Source organism: Mustela nigripes, chromosome 1 (assembly GCF_022355385.1).
Source record: "Mustela nigripes isolate SB6536 chromosome 1, MUSNIG.SB6536, whole genome shotgun sequence".
Classification (NCBI taxonomy): Eukaryota; Metazoa; Chordata; class Mammalia; order Carnivora; family Mustelidae; genus Mustela; species Mustela nigripes.
This window is the reverse complement of record NC_081557.1, coordinates 37,278,405-37,297,911: the sequence shown is the minus strand read 5'-3', so window position 1 is coordinate 37,297,911 and position 19,507 is coordinate 37,278,405. Positions and strand designations below refer to the sequence as shown.

At 42.1% G+C, this 19,507-nt stretch overlaps 1 protein-coding gene across 1 annotated transcript in view; it reads left to right on the top strand.

Moving 5' to 3' along the window:
- Positions 1-19,507, top strand: part of SPON1 (spondin 1) — a 256,164-nt gene that overhangs the window by 108,950 nt on the left and 127,707 nt on the right. Inside the window, exon 5 of the mRNA XM_059407970.1 lies at positions 2,301-2,423. Within this exon, the coding sequence (XP_059263953.1) occupies positions 2,301-2,423 (123 nt within the window). The remainder of the gene's footprint in view (positions 1-2,300; positions 2,424-19,507) is intronic.

Genomic DNA, 19,507 nt, shown 5'->3' with positions numbered 1-19,507 from the left:
AGCAGGCAGGGGGAGCAGCAGGCAGAGGGAGAAGCAGGCAGGGGGAGCAGCAGGCAGAGGGAGAAGCAGGCAGGGGGAGCAGCAGGCAGAGGGAGAAGCAGGCAGAGGGAGCAGCTGGCAGGAGGAGCAGCAGGCAGAAGGAGAAGCAGTCAGGGGAAGCAGCAGGCAGGGGGAGCAGCAGGCAGAGGGAGGAGCAGGCAGAGAGAGAAGCAGACTCCCCAGAGAGAAGGAGCCCAATTCGGGACTCGATCTCAAGACCTCAGGATCATGGCCTGAGCTGAAGGCAGACGCTTTGCTGATCGAGCCACCCAGGTGCCCCAGAAAATCTGGTTCCTTTTCAATAGGCTTTTCCCCATAGGGAACCGTATGTCTGTTTTTAGTTTCAAACTGGGGCCTTATTTTTTAAATGGAAGCTGATTTTCCTTTGGAATTCCACAAGATTTATTGTAAGTGTATTCCCTGAACTTCTGAATATATCTTTAAACTTACTACCCATAGCTGAAAAGATATTTTCGGAAAAGATTGAGAAGGTAAAGCCACCGATTTGCCTTATTTTGGTTTTTTTGAGAGATTGCTCCCTCATCACATAGCTCCAGGAAGCTACAGTTGAAAGCCCAGTACGTATCTCTTAGCTTGGAATCCCTTTTCCAAAGCTAATTTAGTTCTTTTGAAACACAGTTGGTCATAATAGCAATAATGGAAGAGGAAAAGGAAAAAATCCTTAAGAGTTCCTAATTTACACTGCCTTTCCTGAAATACATTCAACAGGGCTTGTCCCTATCAAAGTAGCTGACGCAGGAGTGGTACCTGGATTTTGTGTGTGTTAAGCAACAGAGAGCCTATCCCCAAGCACAGACAATGTGCAGGCTTCTTCCAAGTGTACAAAAGAAAGAGCCAGACTAGGATTTCTATTTTGGGTGCTTTCAGACCTCTTTGGTGCCGCCATTTAGAAATCCTGGAGCTCTAAAGGGAGGTCATTTTTTTAAAATGCACCAGCCTTCACTTGAAAAAGCATAAAGAGAAACACACACCCCAAAATTACTCTCATTGGTGTTTATATAGAACGCCATCCAGTTCTGCCCATAACACCTACTAACCCCATGACCTTGCACTGGTTACCTAATTGCCTCAGTGTACTAACCTGCAACATGGAATTAACTAAAGTACTTACCTCCTGGGGTTGCTGGGATTAAATGAGACAGTACCTGGAAAGAGAGCAGCACCTACAAGGACTCTATACAATGCAGTTATTATTACCTATTTCATGCTTTTATCTCCATCCTGGAGCACGGGATTTTCTTCTATCCATCACTGATTTTGCTTGTTCAAACCAACGGAACCCAGTGAATTCCACAAGGAAGACTTGTAAAATGCTCTCCCTGACACTTGAAAAGATTTTTATACTGTCACTGGTCTTTATATAATAGTTAAGAATAAATGTCCAACTTGTTAAAAAAAAAAAAAAAAAAAAGAACCTTTATGTTAATACCACTGGAGGAACCAAAGAAAAAGCGGCTGAAACACGTTGCATCTATAAGCCATTGTTTTGGTCTTACAGGAAGCAGAACAGACTGAAAGCAACAAAGCACATTTAGGGATGTGGGTTGACAATCAGAAATAACTGAATATATTCATGTAATCTCTCTTTCCCCACTTATCAGCTATCCACAGATAAAAATGGGGGCAGAGAGGGAATCTTAAGTTTTTCCTGACCGCTCCTGTACTCAGAAGTAAACCTGAACTTACCAACATAGCCCTAAACCCCCACCCCTCCCAAGTCTCTGAAAGCTTGATAAGAAAGGATGTGACTATAGATGCATTTTTTATAATAATGTTCTGCAGTCCTTTATGTCTGTCTACTTGTTCTCACTGCTCCTCAGCAAAGCTGCCTCTTCTGGTCCTGGCAATTTGGCCCCAGAGAACATTTCTTAGAGAAAACACACACATGCATATTCCTCTTAAAATCTAGTAGAAAAATCCTATTGTGGAAAAAAAGGATAACTGAGTCAATTTTATCCCTGGTTTCCAAACTATTCAGCCTTATTGGTCCCATGGGTCTCCTCACATTGGTAGAGCAAAAGTTCTGAGTCTTTTTTATTGGCAGAATATAATTACCATACTTAGAGGTATATAAAAATCCTTTACAGCCCAAGTACTGACCTGGTTCTGGGTGTTGTTAATCAGTGGAAACCGCACCTCATCTTCTTTTCTCAAGCATTGAAGACAGGACAGGACCAAGAGAGTGCTGCCTTATGAGTGACCCACATTGGTTTCCTAACTTAGTGATTTCCCTGTTTCAGATTCCATGTTTGATGGGGTAACTGATAAACCCATCTTAGACTGCTGTGCCTGTGGAACTGCCAAGTACAGACTCACATTTTATGGGAATTGGTCCGAGAAGACGCACCCAAAGGATTACCCTCGTGAGTAGAATAGCCACTTCATGGATTGGGGGAAGGTGCGCGGTGAAGTTCTGTCTGGTTGTGGGGTACACCAGCCGAAGTAGGTTGGGTCTGTTTGCTTTTAACAGCTGACTCACGAAATACTCGTTCCCAGGAAGTGAAAGTCATCAAGATAAGCAGATACAATACTGGTATGCTTTGAGCTTTTGTTAGGTAGCGTTGTTCTAATCTGTGATTTAAAAAAATACTCCTAAGGTCATGCTGCTTCTCTTCAGGTCAAGCATTTGGTAACCTTGGTCCCCCTAAGGAGGCCGTATCTGTGAATCACACAGTAGATCTATCTGCTGGAAATAGGTGACAAGAGGGGGCTGCTCTTGACTCCACAGATCAAGGTCAACAAACATTCAACACCCTCAACCATAATGTTGGTAATCGATCTGTACACACTTTCCCTACAAATTCCAGATACCATCTTAGAATCCTTCAGGACTCCATGCTCCAGATAGCCGATACCAATCCATGGGAGTTGTTAGGAAGCCCCAAACTTCCTAATTTTGAGTAGATCCTTAATCAGGACCCTAGAAATTCCCTTTTATCATACCATAGTCTCAAAAAATGCCTAGCATATGCCAGGCACCATGCTAAGCTCTAGTGATATAATAGTGAGCAAAAAAAGACGCAACCCACATTCTCATACAACTCAGAGATTCATGGGGAGATAGGCATTTATCAAATATTCATACACAAAAATGTGAAAATTCTAACAATGAGTAGTGGACCTACTGTGTGCCGAGCATTTTTACATGTTATGTCATTTAATCCTCAAAATGTGGATGAGCTCACTGAATATCAGAGAGATGTCATGATTTGCCCCTAGTCAGACATGAGTAGTGAATCCAAGATTTGAAAAGGGATTTGTCTGGTTCCTTGTCCTGCCTTTCGGTTGGCTACCTTTAAGACCCAGTAATGCTCATACTCTCTAACTGTGGGTGGTGGGATGTTGGTATGTGGCACTGAACATGATTTTTCTGTTCATTTTCTCTTTTATTCTTGTTCATTTCACTTTGGAGTTGCCACAGCTGGGAAAGACGAGCAGAATTAGGAGGAGATTAAAAGACGGATTTGGGTCAGCCCCCCAAAAAAGGGGGAGCAAAGGGTATGTGGTTGGGACTTATGAAGACCTGGTCCAGACCAGAGCCTCCACGGTTCCCAGGCAGCCCACCCAGCGGGGACTTGGCAGATCAAGAGCTCTATTGTTTAATTTTACCCACATTGTAATCAAGACTTGGGATCTTAGAAGCATCTTACTAGTTCATTCTTCTCATTCTGGGATTCAGTTTGATTTGCTTCAGCTGGTGTGGGAGACCTGCATGAACAAAGCTGGACTCTTTGCCCTGGGGTTGGGGTACACTTGGCACAAGGATGATGGAAAAAAAAAATGTCCTCCAGTGCCTCCAGTCCACTAACCCAAAGGAAATAAAATGTTAGGGGCCCATTACTCATCTTCCATAATCCTAAGGAGCTTCTTGTGCTGTTCTGTTCTGACACTGTTATTCCCCAGAATTTGAAAAAAAAAAAAAATCACTGTTTCTGGGTCTGTGAGTCAAATCAAGTACAAATCTGTACAGAATTTCTGTGGAATTGTTGGGAGTTTCTTAATAAAGCAGACGTGAGCTCTAGATCCCCCCAGGATTGTTCCATTGTCAGATGTCAGTGTGTCTTAATTTTGGGTTGGAAAAATTTGGTCACTATGTACAAAGGAGTGTTTATCACATTGAACTGTAATTATTTCTTAAGGAATCTATCTTCTTCATCAGGCAGAGGAGTCCTCCAGGACAAAAGCCGTAACACACTCATCTTTTATTCTCAATGCCTTGGAAGTGCCTGATGCCTTTCCAAGTATTATATACTGATTGTTGAACCAGAGTAGCAGTCACTGAGACCTAGGAGGCAGATTTCTAGCTCCCGTCGAGTCACCATGGCCAATACTGCTGAGCGATTATAGGCCAGACCCTCCTTAGAGGGAAAGGTGCTCAGGACTGGAGTCAAATGGAAGGGCACAGAGAAGGTCTAATAAGGACTGTGAAAATTCAATGCTGCTGGAAGTGATTTCTACAAATCTTAAGTAATAGATGACTTTCCCTTTGGTGCTCCAGGCATGATCTTGTCTCGATAACCAACCCTTGCCATGAAGCCCAGTTAAGCCATGATGCTTCCCAACCATGGTGCAAATCGATAAATGTCATGTCCCGCTCCCCTTTATTATTACTCATCCCAAATACCACTTTGTCCTCAAGGATCTCAGGGGAGCAACTCTCAAGCTTTATAATTTCAAGATGTTTTTTGCATACTGAAAAATTATTGAGAATTCAAACATCCTTTTGCTTATATGGGTTGTACCTATCCAAATTCAATGTGTCAAAAATTGCAGATGTTTTAAAATACTACTTATTAATTCATTTAAAAAGTAGCATATAATGAATTAGCAATGATAAACTCATTACATATTAACATATTTTATGAAAATGACTATATTGTCTAAAACAAAAGAAATTTAGTGAAGGACCCTCGTAGTTTTACATTTTTACAAATCTCTTTAATATCTGACTTAATTAGAAGACATCTAGATTCTTATATTTGCCTCTGCATTCAATCTGTTGTGGTATGTTTTTTTGGTTGAAGTGTAAAGAAATTCTATCTCAGATATGTAATTGGAAAAGGAAGAATATTTTAATAACTTCTTCATTAATTACAGATAATCTTCTTTGATACTATACCAAAACCCTACAGAGGGTAGTTTCTTTTCTTTTTTTTTTTTTTTAAGATTTTATTTATTTGAGAGGGAGAGAGAGAGAGAGCAGAGGGCACAAGCAGGCAGAGGGAGAGGGAGAAGTGGACTCCCCACAGGGCAGGGAGCTGATTTGGAGCTCCATCCCAGGACCCTGGGATCAAGACCTGAACTGAAGGGAGATGTTTAACCCACTGAGCCACCCAAGCATCCCTACAAAGGGTAGTTTCTTAAAGGATAATTACAGTGTAGAACATGAAACCATATTAGTGAACTTGTACTCTGTTACATTAAAATGCATTGCTTTACTTTGCACTTGGAATGAATCTTTTACAAATAAATGATTTTGTGACATCATACATTGGTCATTTGGAAAACACTGGTTTACCAAGTTACACAGGTGTTTCAAATATAGAGACATTTCATTATACAATATCAAAAATCACATTCATTAATATCACTTCTAATCTCATTAGAAATGTGTTTAAGAGGGGCACCTGAGTGGCTCAGTGGGTTAAGCCTCTGCCTTCGGCTCAGGTCATGACTTCAGGGTCCTGGGATCGAGCCCTGCATTGAGCCCCTCATCAGGCTCTCTGCTCAGCAGGGAGCCCGCTTTCCCCTCTCTCTCTGCTTGCCTCTCTGCCTACTTGTGATCTGTCAAATAAATAAATAAAATCTTAAAAAAAAAAAAAAGAAATGTGTTTAAGTATTGGAAAGCTACCAGATTCATAATGACAGATATAAGTTTTCCAAAATTCTTTTCTTTTTAGGATTTTATTTATTTATTTGACAAGAGACAGCCAGAGAGGGAGCACAGATATGGGGGAGTGGGAGGGGGGAAGCAGGCTTCCTGCCATCTTTTCTACTGGACCATGTTATTTAAAAATTACTGGTTATTAAATCTAATCACATAAAAGACCACCACTCGGGGCGCCTGGGTGGCTCAGTGGTTTGGGCTGCTGCCTTCGGCTCGGGTCATGATCTCAGGGTCCTGGGATCGAGCCCCGCATCGGGCTCCCTGCTCCGCAGGAAGCCTGCTTCCCTCTCTCTCTCTCTCTCTGCCTGCCTCTCTGCCTACTTGTGATCTCTGTCTGTCAAATAAAAAAAAAAAATTAAAAAAAATAAAAAAGACCACCACTCTGAGTCTCGGCAACAGCTCTTGTTTCTTCATATGTTCATCCACACGCACAGTTGCACATTTGGAAACACTGCATCCTACTTTGCATCCTCCCCACTGAGCAGGGAGCCCCATATAGGATCCCAGGACCCGGGGATCACGACTTGAACTGAAAGCAGACGCTTAATGACAGAGCCACCCAGGCGCTGCAAGTTTTCCAAAATTCTAAGTTTTGCTTGAAAGTTTGAATTTTCTCCTTGGCAACACATCCTGTCCGTTGTTTTCCTTGAAATGACAGGCTCACTTCATTTTTGAGAAAATGTCTACCACATTCTCCAGTCTGAATAGCCATAATTTGTCTGTCATTGGTTCTTTCAAGTAAAAATGATATTTATGAAAATAAAAGTGTCCAGTCCAGCTTGCAAGAGCATTTACTCAAGACCAGCATTGCATCCCAGTATATAGGGAAGTGTTTCATGGATGTTCCCCAGTTAGTCACACAGAATGGGAGAAAACCATGTACTCAGATGTACAGAGACTAATAGATAACATTAATAATTTTTATTGTTTCATCAAAAACATTCCAAAGTGAAGCTGACTCTTTACATTGTTCACGGCCATTCCTGGCAGTGACTGTGGATGCCGTTCGAGGCCACTGCTTGGATGGGCACTAAGTGACAGTGGTTCACACGGTACCACTTTGACACCACCAGGGTGAATGCCAACATGTGGCAAATGTCTTGGTATCATTGTGAAAATAGTTTTCTCCTCACAGACTCCTGCAAGGGCCTCAGGGTCCCCAGAGGTCTGTAAACCACACTTGGAGGATCTCTGCCGTGACGCAGGATAGCAGCCTAAGGTGTCTGTCCTTCCGTTCTCCTTGGGTGACTTGCCCTGGAGAATTTGCATTGGGCTCTTCAAGAAGATCTGGCAACACACTTATTCTTCAGTTCTCGCTTGTGGGGGCCACACTGCTATCCACGATGGTTGGGTCCAAATACTATTTCTGGAGTTCCCTTTCTTAGAGAACAGGGGACTCTGCATCCACCACAGCCCCCTCCCTGGAAGAGGCTAGGTGTGGCGAAATCAGGAAGGCCAGGGGAAGGCCCAGACTGACATCCCCTCTCCATTGTAATGCCATAAACCTCTGCTGGCCATCTGGAAATCGTGAAATCCTTTTAAAACACCCTCAACTGGGTTGTTTCTAGAAATCCGTTTTGAGGCTGGATCATGCAAGTTCTACCTCCTAATTTTATAAGTGAAAAAAAATGTGAAACACAAAGGACTCAGATCACATAACCAGAGAGTTTCAGAAACAAAATCAAAGCTCAACTCTCTTGATTCTCTTTTGCCTTCTTCTGGGGGCTGTCACAAGGCGGTCTTCTCTCCTCTGCAGTGAAATTAAATGTCTTCTACACAAAGCATCTTTTCAGCATCTGCTGTACCAATGTGGACTCAGCCGATACTAAATTCCAAACAGCTTTGCCCCACTGTACAAAGACCTCCTCTACAGATCCTAACTTAGAAGTCAGAAAGGGAAGGTCTGGATTCACTGAGCCTGAACAGACTTCCAGAGCCCTGGAGTGTTAGAAGTGCCAGCAAGCTCCCCCAGTGTCTGTCCTCAGCAGTCTTTAGTACCCAGCAGTGGTCCAAAAACAGGCGTTTTTTATAGGAACATGGCGACCACGCAGGGTCAGCTCAGGGACGTCCCAGGGTTTGCACACATGCTCTGTCTTTGCCAGGGGACTGGGACTTGCCTAACAGATGCTGAGTCACTTTGCTCACTTACTCTGAACATGCCTTCTAGATTTGTTTGCTCTTTTTTTTTTTTTTTAAGGTTTTAAGGCTTTATTTATTCATTAGAGAGAGAGAGAGCATGAGCGGGGGTGGGGGTGGGCATAGGGAGAGGGAGAAACAGACTCCCTGCTGAGCAGGGAACCCCACGCGGGACTCGATCTCAGGACCTGGAGATCATGACCTGAGCCGAAGGCAGATGCTTAATCATCTGCGGCACCCAGGCGTCCCAAGCTCCTAGGTTTTTTGACGGATGCCTCCACCCTATAGAGACTCTGTAATGTACCTTGACGAAGTAAATTGCACAATGCTCCCCATTTTTGATATGGTTATCAGTTTTAATGCTGTTTAACAAATACATATTGGCGAAAGGAACTTTTTCTGGAAGCCAATTATTTTTGTTTCATTTGAGGACACATCGCCTAAAATATAAACATGGCCACTGGGAAAAACACCCTACAGTATCAAAGCTTTTACAGTGAAACTTGGCCATCTTTTCCACTGGGCCATGTTATTTAAAAATTACTAGTTATTAAATCTAATCACATAAAAGACCCCCACTCTGACTCTCGGCAACAGCTCTCATTTCTTCCTATTTTCATCCACATACACAGTTGCACATTTGGAAACATTGCATCCTACTTTGTGCATTTGGTTTTGTTTCCGTAGTCGTAATTTGTTATACCAGCTTGCTCTAAACCACTTATCTAACTGTTCTTTTATTGCACATCAAGGTGATGTCAGGCCTTTTGCTAACATGGAAAGCACTACAACAAAAAAGCTTTTTTAAAAAAAGATTATTTATTTGAGAGAGAGAAAGAGAGGAAGGGGAAAGGAGGAAGAGACTCCTCCAGCAGATTCCCTGCTGAGCGTGGAGCCCCACACAGGGCTTGATCCCATAACCCTGAGATCATGACCTGAGCCAAAATCAAGAGTTGGCCACTTACTGACTGAGCCACCCAGGCAGCCCAAAAAAAACAAAACAAAAAAACAAACAAAAAAACTGCAGTGAAGTATTCTTCTTCCCTTTGTTCTTCCTTTAAATCATTTCCTTGAAATAATTTCCTAAGAGCCAGACAGCCCGATCAAAAAATGTGTGCTTTTTTACGGGCTCTTACGACATTTTGCCAGATTATTCTCCAAAATATTTCTATCCATTCACCATGTTACCAATAATGAATAAATAGATCTCTTTCCCCCAGCCTTCTCAGCATTTAACTTAACGTTTTCTGTTTGGGTTTTGGCAATTAATGGTTATAAAAAATTAATCTCATTATTTTAAATTGGCATTGGTTTAATGACTTACACATTTGAATCTTTCCTCGAGTTTATTGCATTTGCCTTTAAAACCCCTACGGCACTGACAAGCATCAAGCCTGCTTTTGCTCAGTATCTCCTCAGGGATCAGCTCATTGTCTGATACTTTGAAAGCCTCTAATGAATGAATGAATGAGATGCAGTTACAAAATGAGCAAGAAAGAGGGTGGAGAGAGATGAGTGAAGCCGCTGAAGAGATTGGGGCAGGAGAGAGAGGACCTGATAGGGCTGCTAAGTGGGGAGCAGATTGGATGGTTCTGGCAATAATTGGGAAGGTCGGTAAGGAGGCCATTACAGTGATGGCGCTAGCTCGGACTAAGGCGGTGGGTGTGTGATGGAGTGGATGGATGGACTGGAGATAACTTTCAGAGGTAGCTTCTGTCACGCATTAGATGCTGAGGAGTGACAGAGAAAAGCATCAGAGCCGACAAGCACTCTTGCTTCTTAAAATATTCCTCGATATTATTGTCTCTCTGTTTTTGCAAGTGATCATGAAATCATTTTATCAAATTCTGTAAAGGATCCTGTCAGAATTTTAAATGGGATTGCACTAAATCCCTCAATTACTTTTGGAAGAACTGTTAACTAAATTAATAGTATTGAGCTTGCTGGGTTTCTTCCCATTTATGGTAAGATAAACGTGTGGGTTTCCGCAGCCCACCACCTAGAACGGTGATGAGTCACAGGTGGACCATAGGCCTTTTCTCCCCATCTAACTTCAGAAACAAAATGAAACATTCGGCAAACAATAATCCCACTCCTTCCCACCTTCACAGGGAAATCCCTCTCCAAGTTGAGTAATTGTGCCTAGCAGCGCCCCCCAGTGGTGCCACCTCCAGGCTGCGTATGAATAGAGCTGTGATTGGGAATTCAGAGTTTGGTCCAGAGAGTGTGCCTCAGCATCCACAGTGTCAGTGTCCGAAAGAGCAAAAGAGAAAGGATTAAAGAGCTTCTTTCCCCTTTTTCCCCTCTCTTCTCTCCATCCCTCTGGGAAGCCTTGCGGCAACAACTCACTGTGTTATGCACCGGCAGTGGGGAAGGAAAGTCTGTTCACCTGGTCTTCCCCTTAAACATGCCAGGCTGAATGCAAGCATGAATTGCTGATCTTTCCTCCAATCTCATAAAGATAGCACTAGAAGAATAAAAAATAAACTCACAAAGACAAGAAAAAAGGAAAGAAGGCCCCGCCCTTTCAGAGAGATTGCCAGCAGTATCTGGGGAGCTGGAGAGGTAGGAGCTCTGAGCAGAGCAAAGAATGCAGAATCCTCCATAGGTAAGAGCCAAGCCCGCCGTTTGCACCGACCCCGGGAATAGGCTCAGGACCCAGGTATTCAGCACAGAGGATGAGAAAAGCCTCCCGTCCGGAAATTTTAGAATAATGAGGATAGGGACAACCCAAAAAGCATCCAGAGAAACAGACAACAAAGACTCAGACCTCTTCAGAACCACACCAAAGCCACCACACTGTGGTGCAGTGTCAAATTTCAAACTCGTGGTTATAAATTCTGGGGGGCTGGGGGACCCTTTTTGCTCAGCCTGGAGACCAGGCTAAGACAGAGCAGCTCTGGTGTTGTCTTCATGTGCTGCCTGGGTTTCTTCATAGATCGCTTTATCACTGAAGTTTCTTTCTTTTGTTTTGGTGAGAGAGTATGTAATAGAATGGTTCTGCTTTTTTGTGTGTTTACAGAATTTGTTTTGGTTTTTTCATGACCTCATATATGTTTAGCCTTTTCTCTCATTCCACACAGGTGTTGAGGGATGTGTTACTTACTTCACAGCACACAAGCATTCTTGGTCCATTCAGTGCCCTTTTGGCTTTATTTGCTTTTCGTAATATTCCATGTTCCCCACATTGGACGACTGTCATATTCAAATCATTCCGCCATCTTGTTTTATGTTTGCTGATTTTAATTTCTTTTTGTTTCTTCCTCTTTGTTTTTTTTTTTTTAAACCACTTCTTTTCTTTCCGTTGCCTGCATTAAGTTTTCTTCTGCTGGTTTAGGCAATATTTGATCTATGTTGTTGTTCTTGTGGTGGTTGCCTCTAATTTAAAACACATACTTGGGTTGATTTATCTGTATTGATTTCATAAACATTTCAATATTTGTCTTCCTCTGAACAAAACAAGAATGTTAGTGTATTCTCAAATTCCTTTGTTGTCTACCGCCCCTCGACCCAAATACACGTTCATGTTGGTTGTTTTCGAAGTGAGTCTTTGATCTCCTGTGTATTTGAGTGTCTCTGGTAGCTCCATGGGTCTGTGTTTCTGAAGTTCCCCAGGGTTGAACTCAGAGGAGCGAGGCGTAGGTGCTACCAAGATTGTTTGTTTACAGTGTTCAATCCATTTAATTCTTGGCAGTATCTATACTTATTACTGTATGATGGTAAGTTTAATTGTGTTTATTCAGGCTCTATTACTTGATCATTTCTTCTTGATTTTTCATGTTCTGATATGGGGTATTAACACCTTGATCTAAAACTGTGTACTTCTCATTTCTTTTTGATGTTTAACAGATTGTTTTCCATTTGTCACTATGTCTTTGGAACCTATAGCTTCAAAGCATTATATCCTCATGATTAACTCTGACTTTCAACATCGCATAATTAACATAATTAGCTGGCTTTAATAACTTTTGCCTTAAATACTGTCGTGTCTGAAACCTCACCTGCTTTTTCTTCCCTTTAATTAATTTCCCTTTTCAGTGTTTTTTTAAATTTATTTTTTTTTTATTGTTAGGCTCTCTATGCCTTTTAAAGATTTTCCAGTAAATTATTGCATTCATCCCATTGGAAGGACTTGTGGGGTTTTGTTTTGTTTTGTTTCTTTTTTGGTTTCAATTTTTTTTTTTTAAAGATTTTATTTAGTTATTTGACAGGCAGAGATCACAAGTAGGCAGAGAGAGGAGAGGAAACAGGCTCCCCGCGGAGCAGAGAGCCCGATGCGGGGCTCGATCCCGGAACACTGGGATCACAACCTGAGCCGAAGGCAGAGGCTTAACCCACAGAGCCCCACCCAGGCGCCCCATTTGGTTTCAATTTTTTTATTTGTTCTGTTTTGTTTCTCGACATGATTATGTAGACTTACACTTATTTTAAGCTCAGTCCTAGACAGTTTATGTTCTGCCAGTCCACTTATTTATCTCTATTATTATTGTTAATTTGTTTTCTTATTTCTAGATTTTCTTTGGTATTACATAGGCAACAAGCACGTATCTGGCTTTGGTTTTGCTTATTTTTATTTCATTTGGCAGAAATCTTAAATCAACTAGCTGTCAATTTAAAACGTACAACAAGAATATTACTTCTACATTATCAATAGACCCCTGTCTTATCAGGATATCATCTTTTAATTCACTCTTGTGAGAAACCTTTGCTGGCTTTTTGTTTTTCTCAACTTTCTTTCTTCTGTTCTCCACTTACCCCTCAGTTCATTTCTTTTTATCCATTTTAACAATTCTTCTCATTCCCAACTCCCATCAGTGCTTCTCTGTTATGGTACTTACCTCTTCAATAAAGATATATTGATTCAGAGGGGGTTTTTTTTTACTATTTTTAACAGCATCATTTTTTTATCAGGTCTTTTAAGATCAGATTTCTTTTTGAAATAAACTTGGAATCCAACACTTGCCCATTAGTGGGTGATTGAACTTCTTAAGCCTGAAATTCTGTGTGAGTCTTGCATTTGGCTAACAACTCAACTGGGTAAAAGCCCAAATTATACAATTTTTTACTCTGACTATGGTTTACCCATGGCTTTCCATTTTAGTGGGAAAATAAACCTAGTCCTTATTCACTTATGGCTTATAGTCCTTTGCATGAAATCTATAACCTAGCTCTGTACACAGTGCTTTCTTCTTCTCCTGCGGCTAAAATATTTGATGATGCCCGCTATTCTAAAAGAGATCTTTAATAGGGCTTTATGTATACCTTCAGCTATTTTATTAGTGTTGACATTATTCTTCAAGGTCATCTGTTGTTGTTTTTTTTTTCTAATCTTTGATTTGTTGTTGTTTATTGTTTGTGCAGTCATTCCCCAGATCTATTCAGAGCATCTCCTATGTGTCGGCGGCATGTCAGTTCATTCCTGTTTATTCTCTTTGTTTCCTCAGGAACTGTGTGCTCTGCATTGTTTCCCCTGGTTCATTTCTCTTTCTCTGGTTAGTTTCCTGTAGCATCCCGTCCGTCCCTGGACCCGTGTTATCATTGTTGGCGCCTGCCCACTCCTTCCTCCCATAATGAGCTCTCCTGAAATAGGTATATTTAAAAAATAGATTCCAGCGCTTCTCTAACTTCTGTTCTTGTTCTTGTTTTGTTCCATGGTTTACTGCTTCCCTCCCTCACCCCCATCCTTTACCCAGCTTTTTTTTTTTAAGATTTTATTAGAGAGAGAGAGATCACAAGTAGACAGAGAGGCAGACAGAGAGAGAAGGAAGCAGGCTCCCTGACGAACAGTGACCCCGATGTAGGGCTCGATCCCAGGACCCTGGGATCATGACCTGAGCTGAAGGCAGACGCTTAATGACTGAGCCACCCAGGCACCCCTGTACCCAGCTTCATAATTCAGAGTTCTTCTCTTATACTGCCAAACATTTATAATAGTTCAAAATCATTTTTCCCCCTTTTACTCATCTTTTTTTTCCTCGAGTGATGATTATGATTGCTATTCCCAAAACCTTTGTGGCAGACTATTTTATTGGCATTTAAATGGGACTTGAAATGGGAAGGTTCTGGCCTCTCGGGCTGCCTCCCTCCTCAAGGTCCGCAAACTAGTTCTCGAGCATACCCTTTCTTAAATAAGAGACGCCCTTTTTGGACTGACCATTTAGTATAAATTATAAGGTATTACTCCCCTTGTATCTGTCAAGGTACAGCCTCATTACTGCCAATAGGGGTAAATTAATTTATTGATGACTTATTTGCCATTCACTCCTGCCGGTCGGCAACTCAGAGAGCACGTGGCTCCTGCCTCTCATTCATGTAGCTTCAAGGGCCACCTGTTTGGAACTGATTTGAGGAGAAAGAAAGGTTGGATTCATTGGCAAGTCATGGATCAGTTATTATGTAAGTTCTAATGCCACCAGTTCCCCTGGCAAAATGGATGTGATTAACATTTAAGTATGACACCAGCCCATGCATTTTTCATGCAGTATTTCCTTCAGACTTGTTTGCCAGTACCTGTGCGGGGACTCCAAGAAACGCCTACTTTAATCATAAAGACTTGATTTTCCCTTTGCATGAAAATACCCGGAATATACAAAGCCCATTAAACCCAAGCATTGAGTATGGTTACCCAGGAATTTGCACACAAAACTTGGCTGTAGCGAATGGCATTTATGTACTTAAGTTTTCCAAACAGCAAGTTGAAAAACCTACCCTCAAGAATTGTTTATGCTGAGAAAGGGAAGACTATTGATAATCACGAGTGGAGTTTCTGCAAAGGTCTGTGCCAGGCACTACAGTGCTGGCAACCGTCCCTCCCAATTTGCAAGAACTCTCCTGTTTGGGGCTGGAAGTGAAGCATGAGGACAAAGAAATACTTGCAGCTTTTGCCCAGCCTCAGTTAAATTTCAGAGCAAAGAACAAACACGAAACAGGACAAAGGATATAGGAAATCACAGCACAAGCAGCCCTGCCTTATTTTTAGTAAAAAGGATTAGTAAGGGCCGCCCTGCAGCAAAGCGGATTGCTAGGGATCAGGGAGTAGGATGGTTGTAATCTCTTTACTAGACCGCTGAGTTGATTGATTAAATTAAAAGTTATGAGTCAAATGCTCCCCCAGAACATCTTGGAACCTTTCAATCTCTACGTATTCATGTGATCCTAATGACCTTCGGTTGGAAGGGAGAAGTGTGTGCTACCTGTAGGGAACCCGTGAAGAAAGCCTTGCGAGCAAGCTAACCCTTTTCACAACCGCCAGCAAGAGTTTAATTAAACTCTCTAACCTAATCAGCTTGGTTCAATTTAAGAGCAACGTGTGCCGTGCTTTCCTTGCACATGGAGTGTCCCAGGGTCCTGCAGCTCGAGTGGAAGAACAATGAAAAGCAGAAGGCTTTCTCTCCACATCTGGCTCCTTGAAATGGGGCTAAGAGGCTTTCTGGAGGCTTTTGCTGACTGGGTAGTGTTTACAGATGTGAGTGGCTTTCTGTCATTGAATGCAAATTGTGTTTGCTTTGTGGTGCCCACCCTGGGAAAAGCAAGAAGAAGAAGAGGAATACTGTTCCTTTATCCGCCCACCCACATTGACATTCAGGGCACAGTCTTTTTAGGTTTATTGGGTCCCTAAGCAACCTTTGAAGAGAGCTGTCCATCTGTCTGGCTGTTCCTCCTGCAGCAGACATGGATTCATTTGGCTTTGCTTTTCAAGTCTCTGGTTCCATCTTGGGTCCATTGACTGGATTTTTAGGTAAACATTTCTTGCCTGCAGACCTAAGTGTTTCCCCAGCTCCTAGGCTAATTCTGCCTCCCTCTTAAACTTTGATCTGTATTCTGAAGGCAAGCTCATCAGAAAAGATGTGAAGGCTAAAAGCCAGAAAAATAAGCTAAAGCAGGAGGTGGGAGAGAGCTGTTTCTTGCTGGAATAGTGAAGCTTAGCCCCAAATATAAGAACGATGTGAGAGCTGAAAGCACATTTCTGTGGTGAGAGAAACCCTGAGCAAGGTTTCTCTTGCCACAAAGATTGGCCAGTGGTGAGTGCTGTCCTAAAAAGCCGTGTATGCAACGTAGAGTCTGAACCATTGTGGACCTGGAAATCAGATCCCACTTGAAGTTCCTGCATCTGACACTCACTTACGGAGCCTTATGAAAGTTGCTTAACCTCTCTGTGCCTACGTTTGCTCGTTTGTAAAGCAGGGAGAATCAGAGCACCTACCCCATGAAACTATTTTGAAATGGGCCAGGGCTCAAATCTAAGCTCCTCTCTTCACTAGCTGTAGGACCTTGGAAGAGACACGAGCTGACCTTTTGGGCTCTGATTTTATGTAGTAAAGCCAAAATCTACATCACTGGATTATTAATATTCTTACAACTCTTAAAACAGGCTTGGTGTATAGTGGAAGCTCACAAAGTGTTAGCCATTGTCAATTTTAAATAAGATAACTCTTAAGTGTTTTTTTTTTTTTTTTTTTTTTTGCTATTGTTGTTTTTTGTTGCTGTTTTGTGTTTTTTTGTGGGGGTTTTTTGTTTTGTTTTGTTTTGTTTTGCTGTTTGACAGAACCAGATACACAGCAAGTTCTGTGTTAACTGTGGCTATAATGTGCTTATTTCTAACCTGTCATTATTCCCACCCACATTCTCAACCTTTACATAAGGATTTATTGGCTCTGATCTCATGTTGAAATCTTGGACAAATCCTCTCATCTGACTGGCTTCCATCACTGGGTGAGAATTTTCCTGAAGTTTCCACCTGGCTCCTAAATTTCCTCCACGTCCCAGGGGAGACAGGGCTGAGTTCCAGGTACATTTTATCGTCCCTAACCTTATGAATACCGAATACGAAGAAGATGAATAGCCCCAAATTTAAAATGCAAAGATAGCTTTAAAAAGATCTCCTGCGGTAGACAGAGTTTGCATCTGTGACAGTTGTCCCCACTCAGAAAGGAATTTAATAACAAATACAACATACATTTCACAATCAGCCAGGCAAACACATGGAACTAGTCAGCTCATCTTGATTACAAGTTAGTATTTACTGACTTGTATTTTTGTAAATAAGCTAAGGGAAGTAAACAGACTTTGAGATTTATGTGTTCTGTGATTTCTGTTGATGAAGATTGGTTTTACTTGGTTTCTCTCCCCTCTCCCCACCTCCCCCTATAAGCACATAAAAAATTCTTAGGTGGGATTTGCCTCTAAGTATCCAGGGACCTGAACAGCGCCCAACTAGAGAACAAAGCTAGAGCAAAGCTAGAATAAGATAAGGAGACCAACTTAGCTGTTGAGCACAAAGGCTTCTGGGGTCTGCACCATCCCCTGTCATGAAGTCAAGGAAATGTCACATCGGATGGAATCTAGACCCTTTCTAAAAATCTACCTTAGTTAAGTGCATCCCACTTCCTTTAATCCAGGAGACCTGGAAAAGTCTCTTACCTCCTCAATGTGGTGGCAGGCAATTATAATTAGCATCTTTATGGTACTATGTATATCAGAGAGAACATTGGACAAACTTTCTATCTGATCCTTTTCCTCACCTTATCTCTCCTCTTTGCCTTTTCCCCACCTTCTACAATGGTTTTATGCTCAATCCTTGGAGGAGATGGTTGGGACCATCACCGCATCTCCAGTTTCAACACAGCATCTGATCTAGAATTAGTGCTCAATACATGTGATTCCATGGGCTTACTGCAAAAATCTTCTTCATTAAAAAAATATATTTAACTACTTAAGACAATTCTAGGAAGGGAGAATATATATGTTTTAAAAATCTTAATAAGTTTACTCAGATCATATGCGCAGAACTCTACTGAAGCTAACAGCATTTATGTGCTTACAGTTTTCCAAACAATGAGTTGAAAATATACCCTGAAGAATTGTTTATGCCAAATAAGGCTGAGTATTCATGGTCATGACTGAAATGGCTGCGTGTTTTCTGCCAGCCACTGCATTCCTGCCAAACATCCTCCCAATTTGCAAGGATTCTTGGGTTTCACGATGGAAATAAAGCAGTAAAGTGCCTCATCAACCCAACTGACATGGGTCTTATTCTTCATTAGTACGTACTTCGGCTACCTTGAGCAGAGCAGCCTCCTAACTCTTGGCAATGTTTATTTAGGTTGACAAAGTGACATGGATTTTCAACGGAAGAGCATGGAAACAAGTTAACAGAATTGTAATGTCGATTTGGGTTGTGAACACACAACACTTGGAAAGTAGCTCTTGCTGCTTCCATGCCAGAGGCACCAACTGAGAGGTTGTCGGTCAGAGACTTCCATCAGCCAAAGCAAGAAACCAGTTCCCCATCCTGGGAGCCAATGCACCAAACCTTGCAGGGGGTTGGGGGAGGGGATGGGGAGGACAAAACCCAGAAACTGGCAGACCAAAGTCTTAGATTTGCTAATCAAAGCTACTAGGGGGCATATGCTTGAAGAATAACTCACAACAACCAACAATGGAGCACTTATAGGCAAAAACACTCCTTGAAAGTGAGCCTGCTGAAGACCCTCAGCCCTGTTTTCAGATTCAGCGCAGCCCCCCAGCATTCTGGCACTAGGGATTCTCCTCATTTGGAAGAATTTTGCAGGAGTTAAGCTATCCATCATTGACCCAATTCTAACAAATCCGTGACATGTAATAGCAGAGTGTGGTCTCTGGAACCAGACTAAATCCTGCCTCCACCACTTACTGTCCGTGAGATGTTAGGCACGCCCCTTCATTAACCTCTCTGTACCTCACTTTTCTTATCCATAAAGTGGGAATGATGATAATACTACCTTCACAGGACTCTTGTGAGGATGTTAGAAGAGCCTGGCATCTATGAAGTGTTCTATAATTGTAAGCTACTATTAGAATTCATTCTGTGGGATCCACCTCTTTCCTTGAACTCCAGTTCTCATAATTGGATCTCAATCTTTACAGCATTCATTGATGCCATAGATATTTAGGAACTGCCTACCATCTGGCTGACCTTGTCCTTAAGGTTGCGTTGTTCCCTGGTGAGACCCATGTAGGAGCCCTCTTTGCCCCACCAAGGATGAGGTCCTTCCCTTGCTCCTGGAATTCTGCCTCTTAGAGCAGCCAGACTGGCCTGATTGATGCCCAGTGTCCCTGGTCTCTTTTAATATTGGGGCTCCCCCACCTACCTACTCATCTCCACAGTCTCTCTTTCTCATCTCTAAGGTCACTGCCTGGTCTGGTCTTGATTCTGGCAGCACCCTTGAAATTTGTTCAAGCAATGAATAAATTATTCAAAGCTCTATTCCCCTCCAAGGAAGAACTAGGAAGCCAGACCTTATCAAGCCAAAGGAATTCCTGCTGCCCCTTTACTGCAATAATTTAATCTCTAAAAAGTTGGGGGAAAAAACCCCCAAAACTAAGGAAGTAGCCCTCTAATCATAAACGATTCCTCTTCATCAAGAGAAAACAGACTTTTCCTGC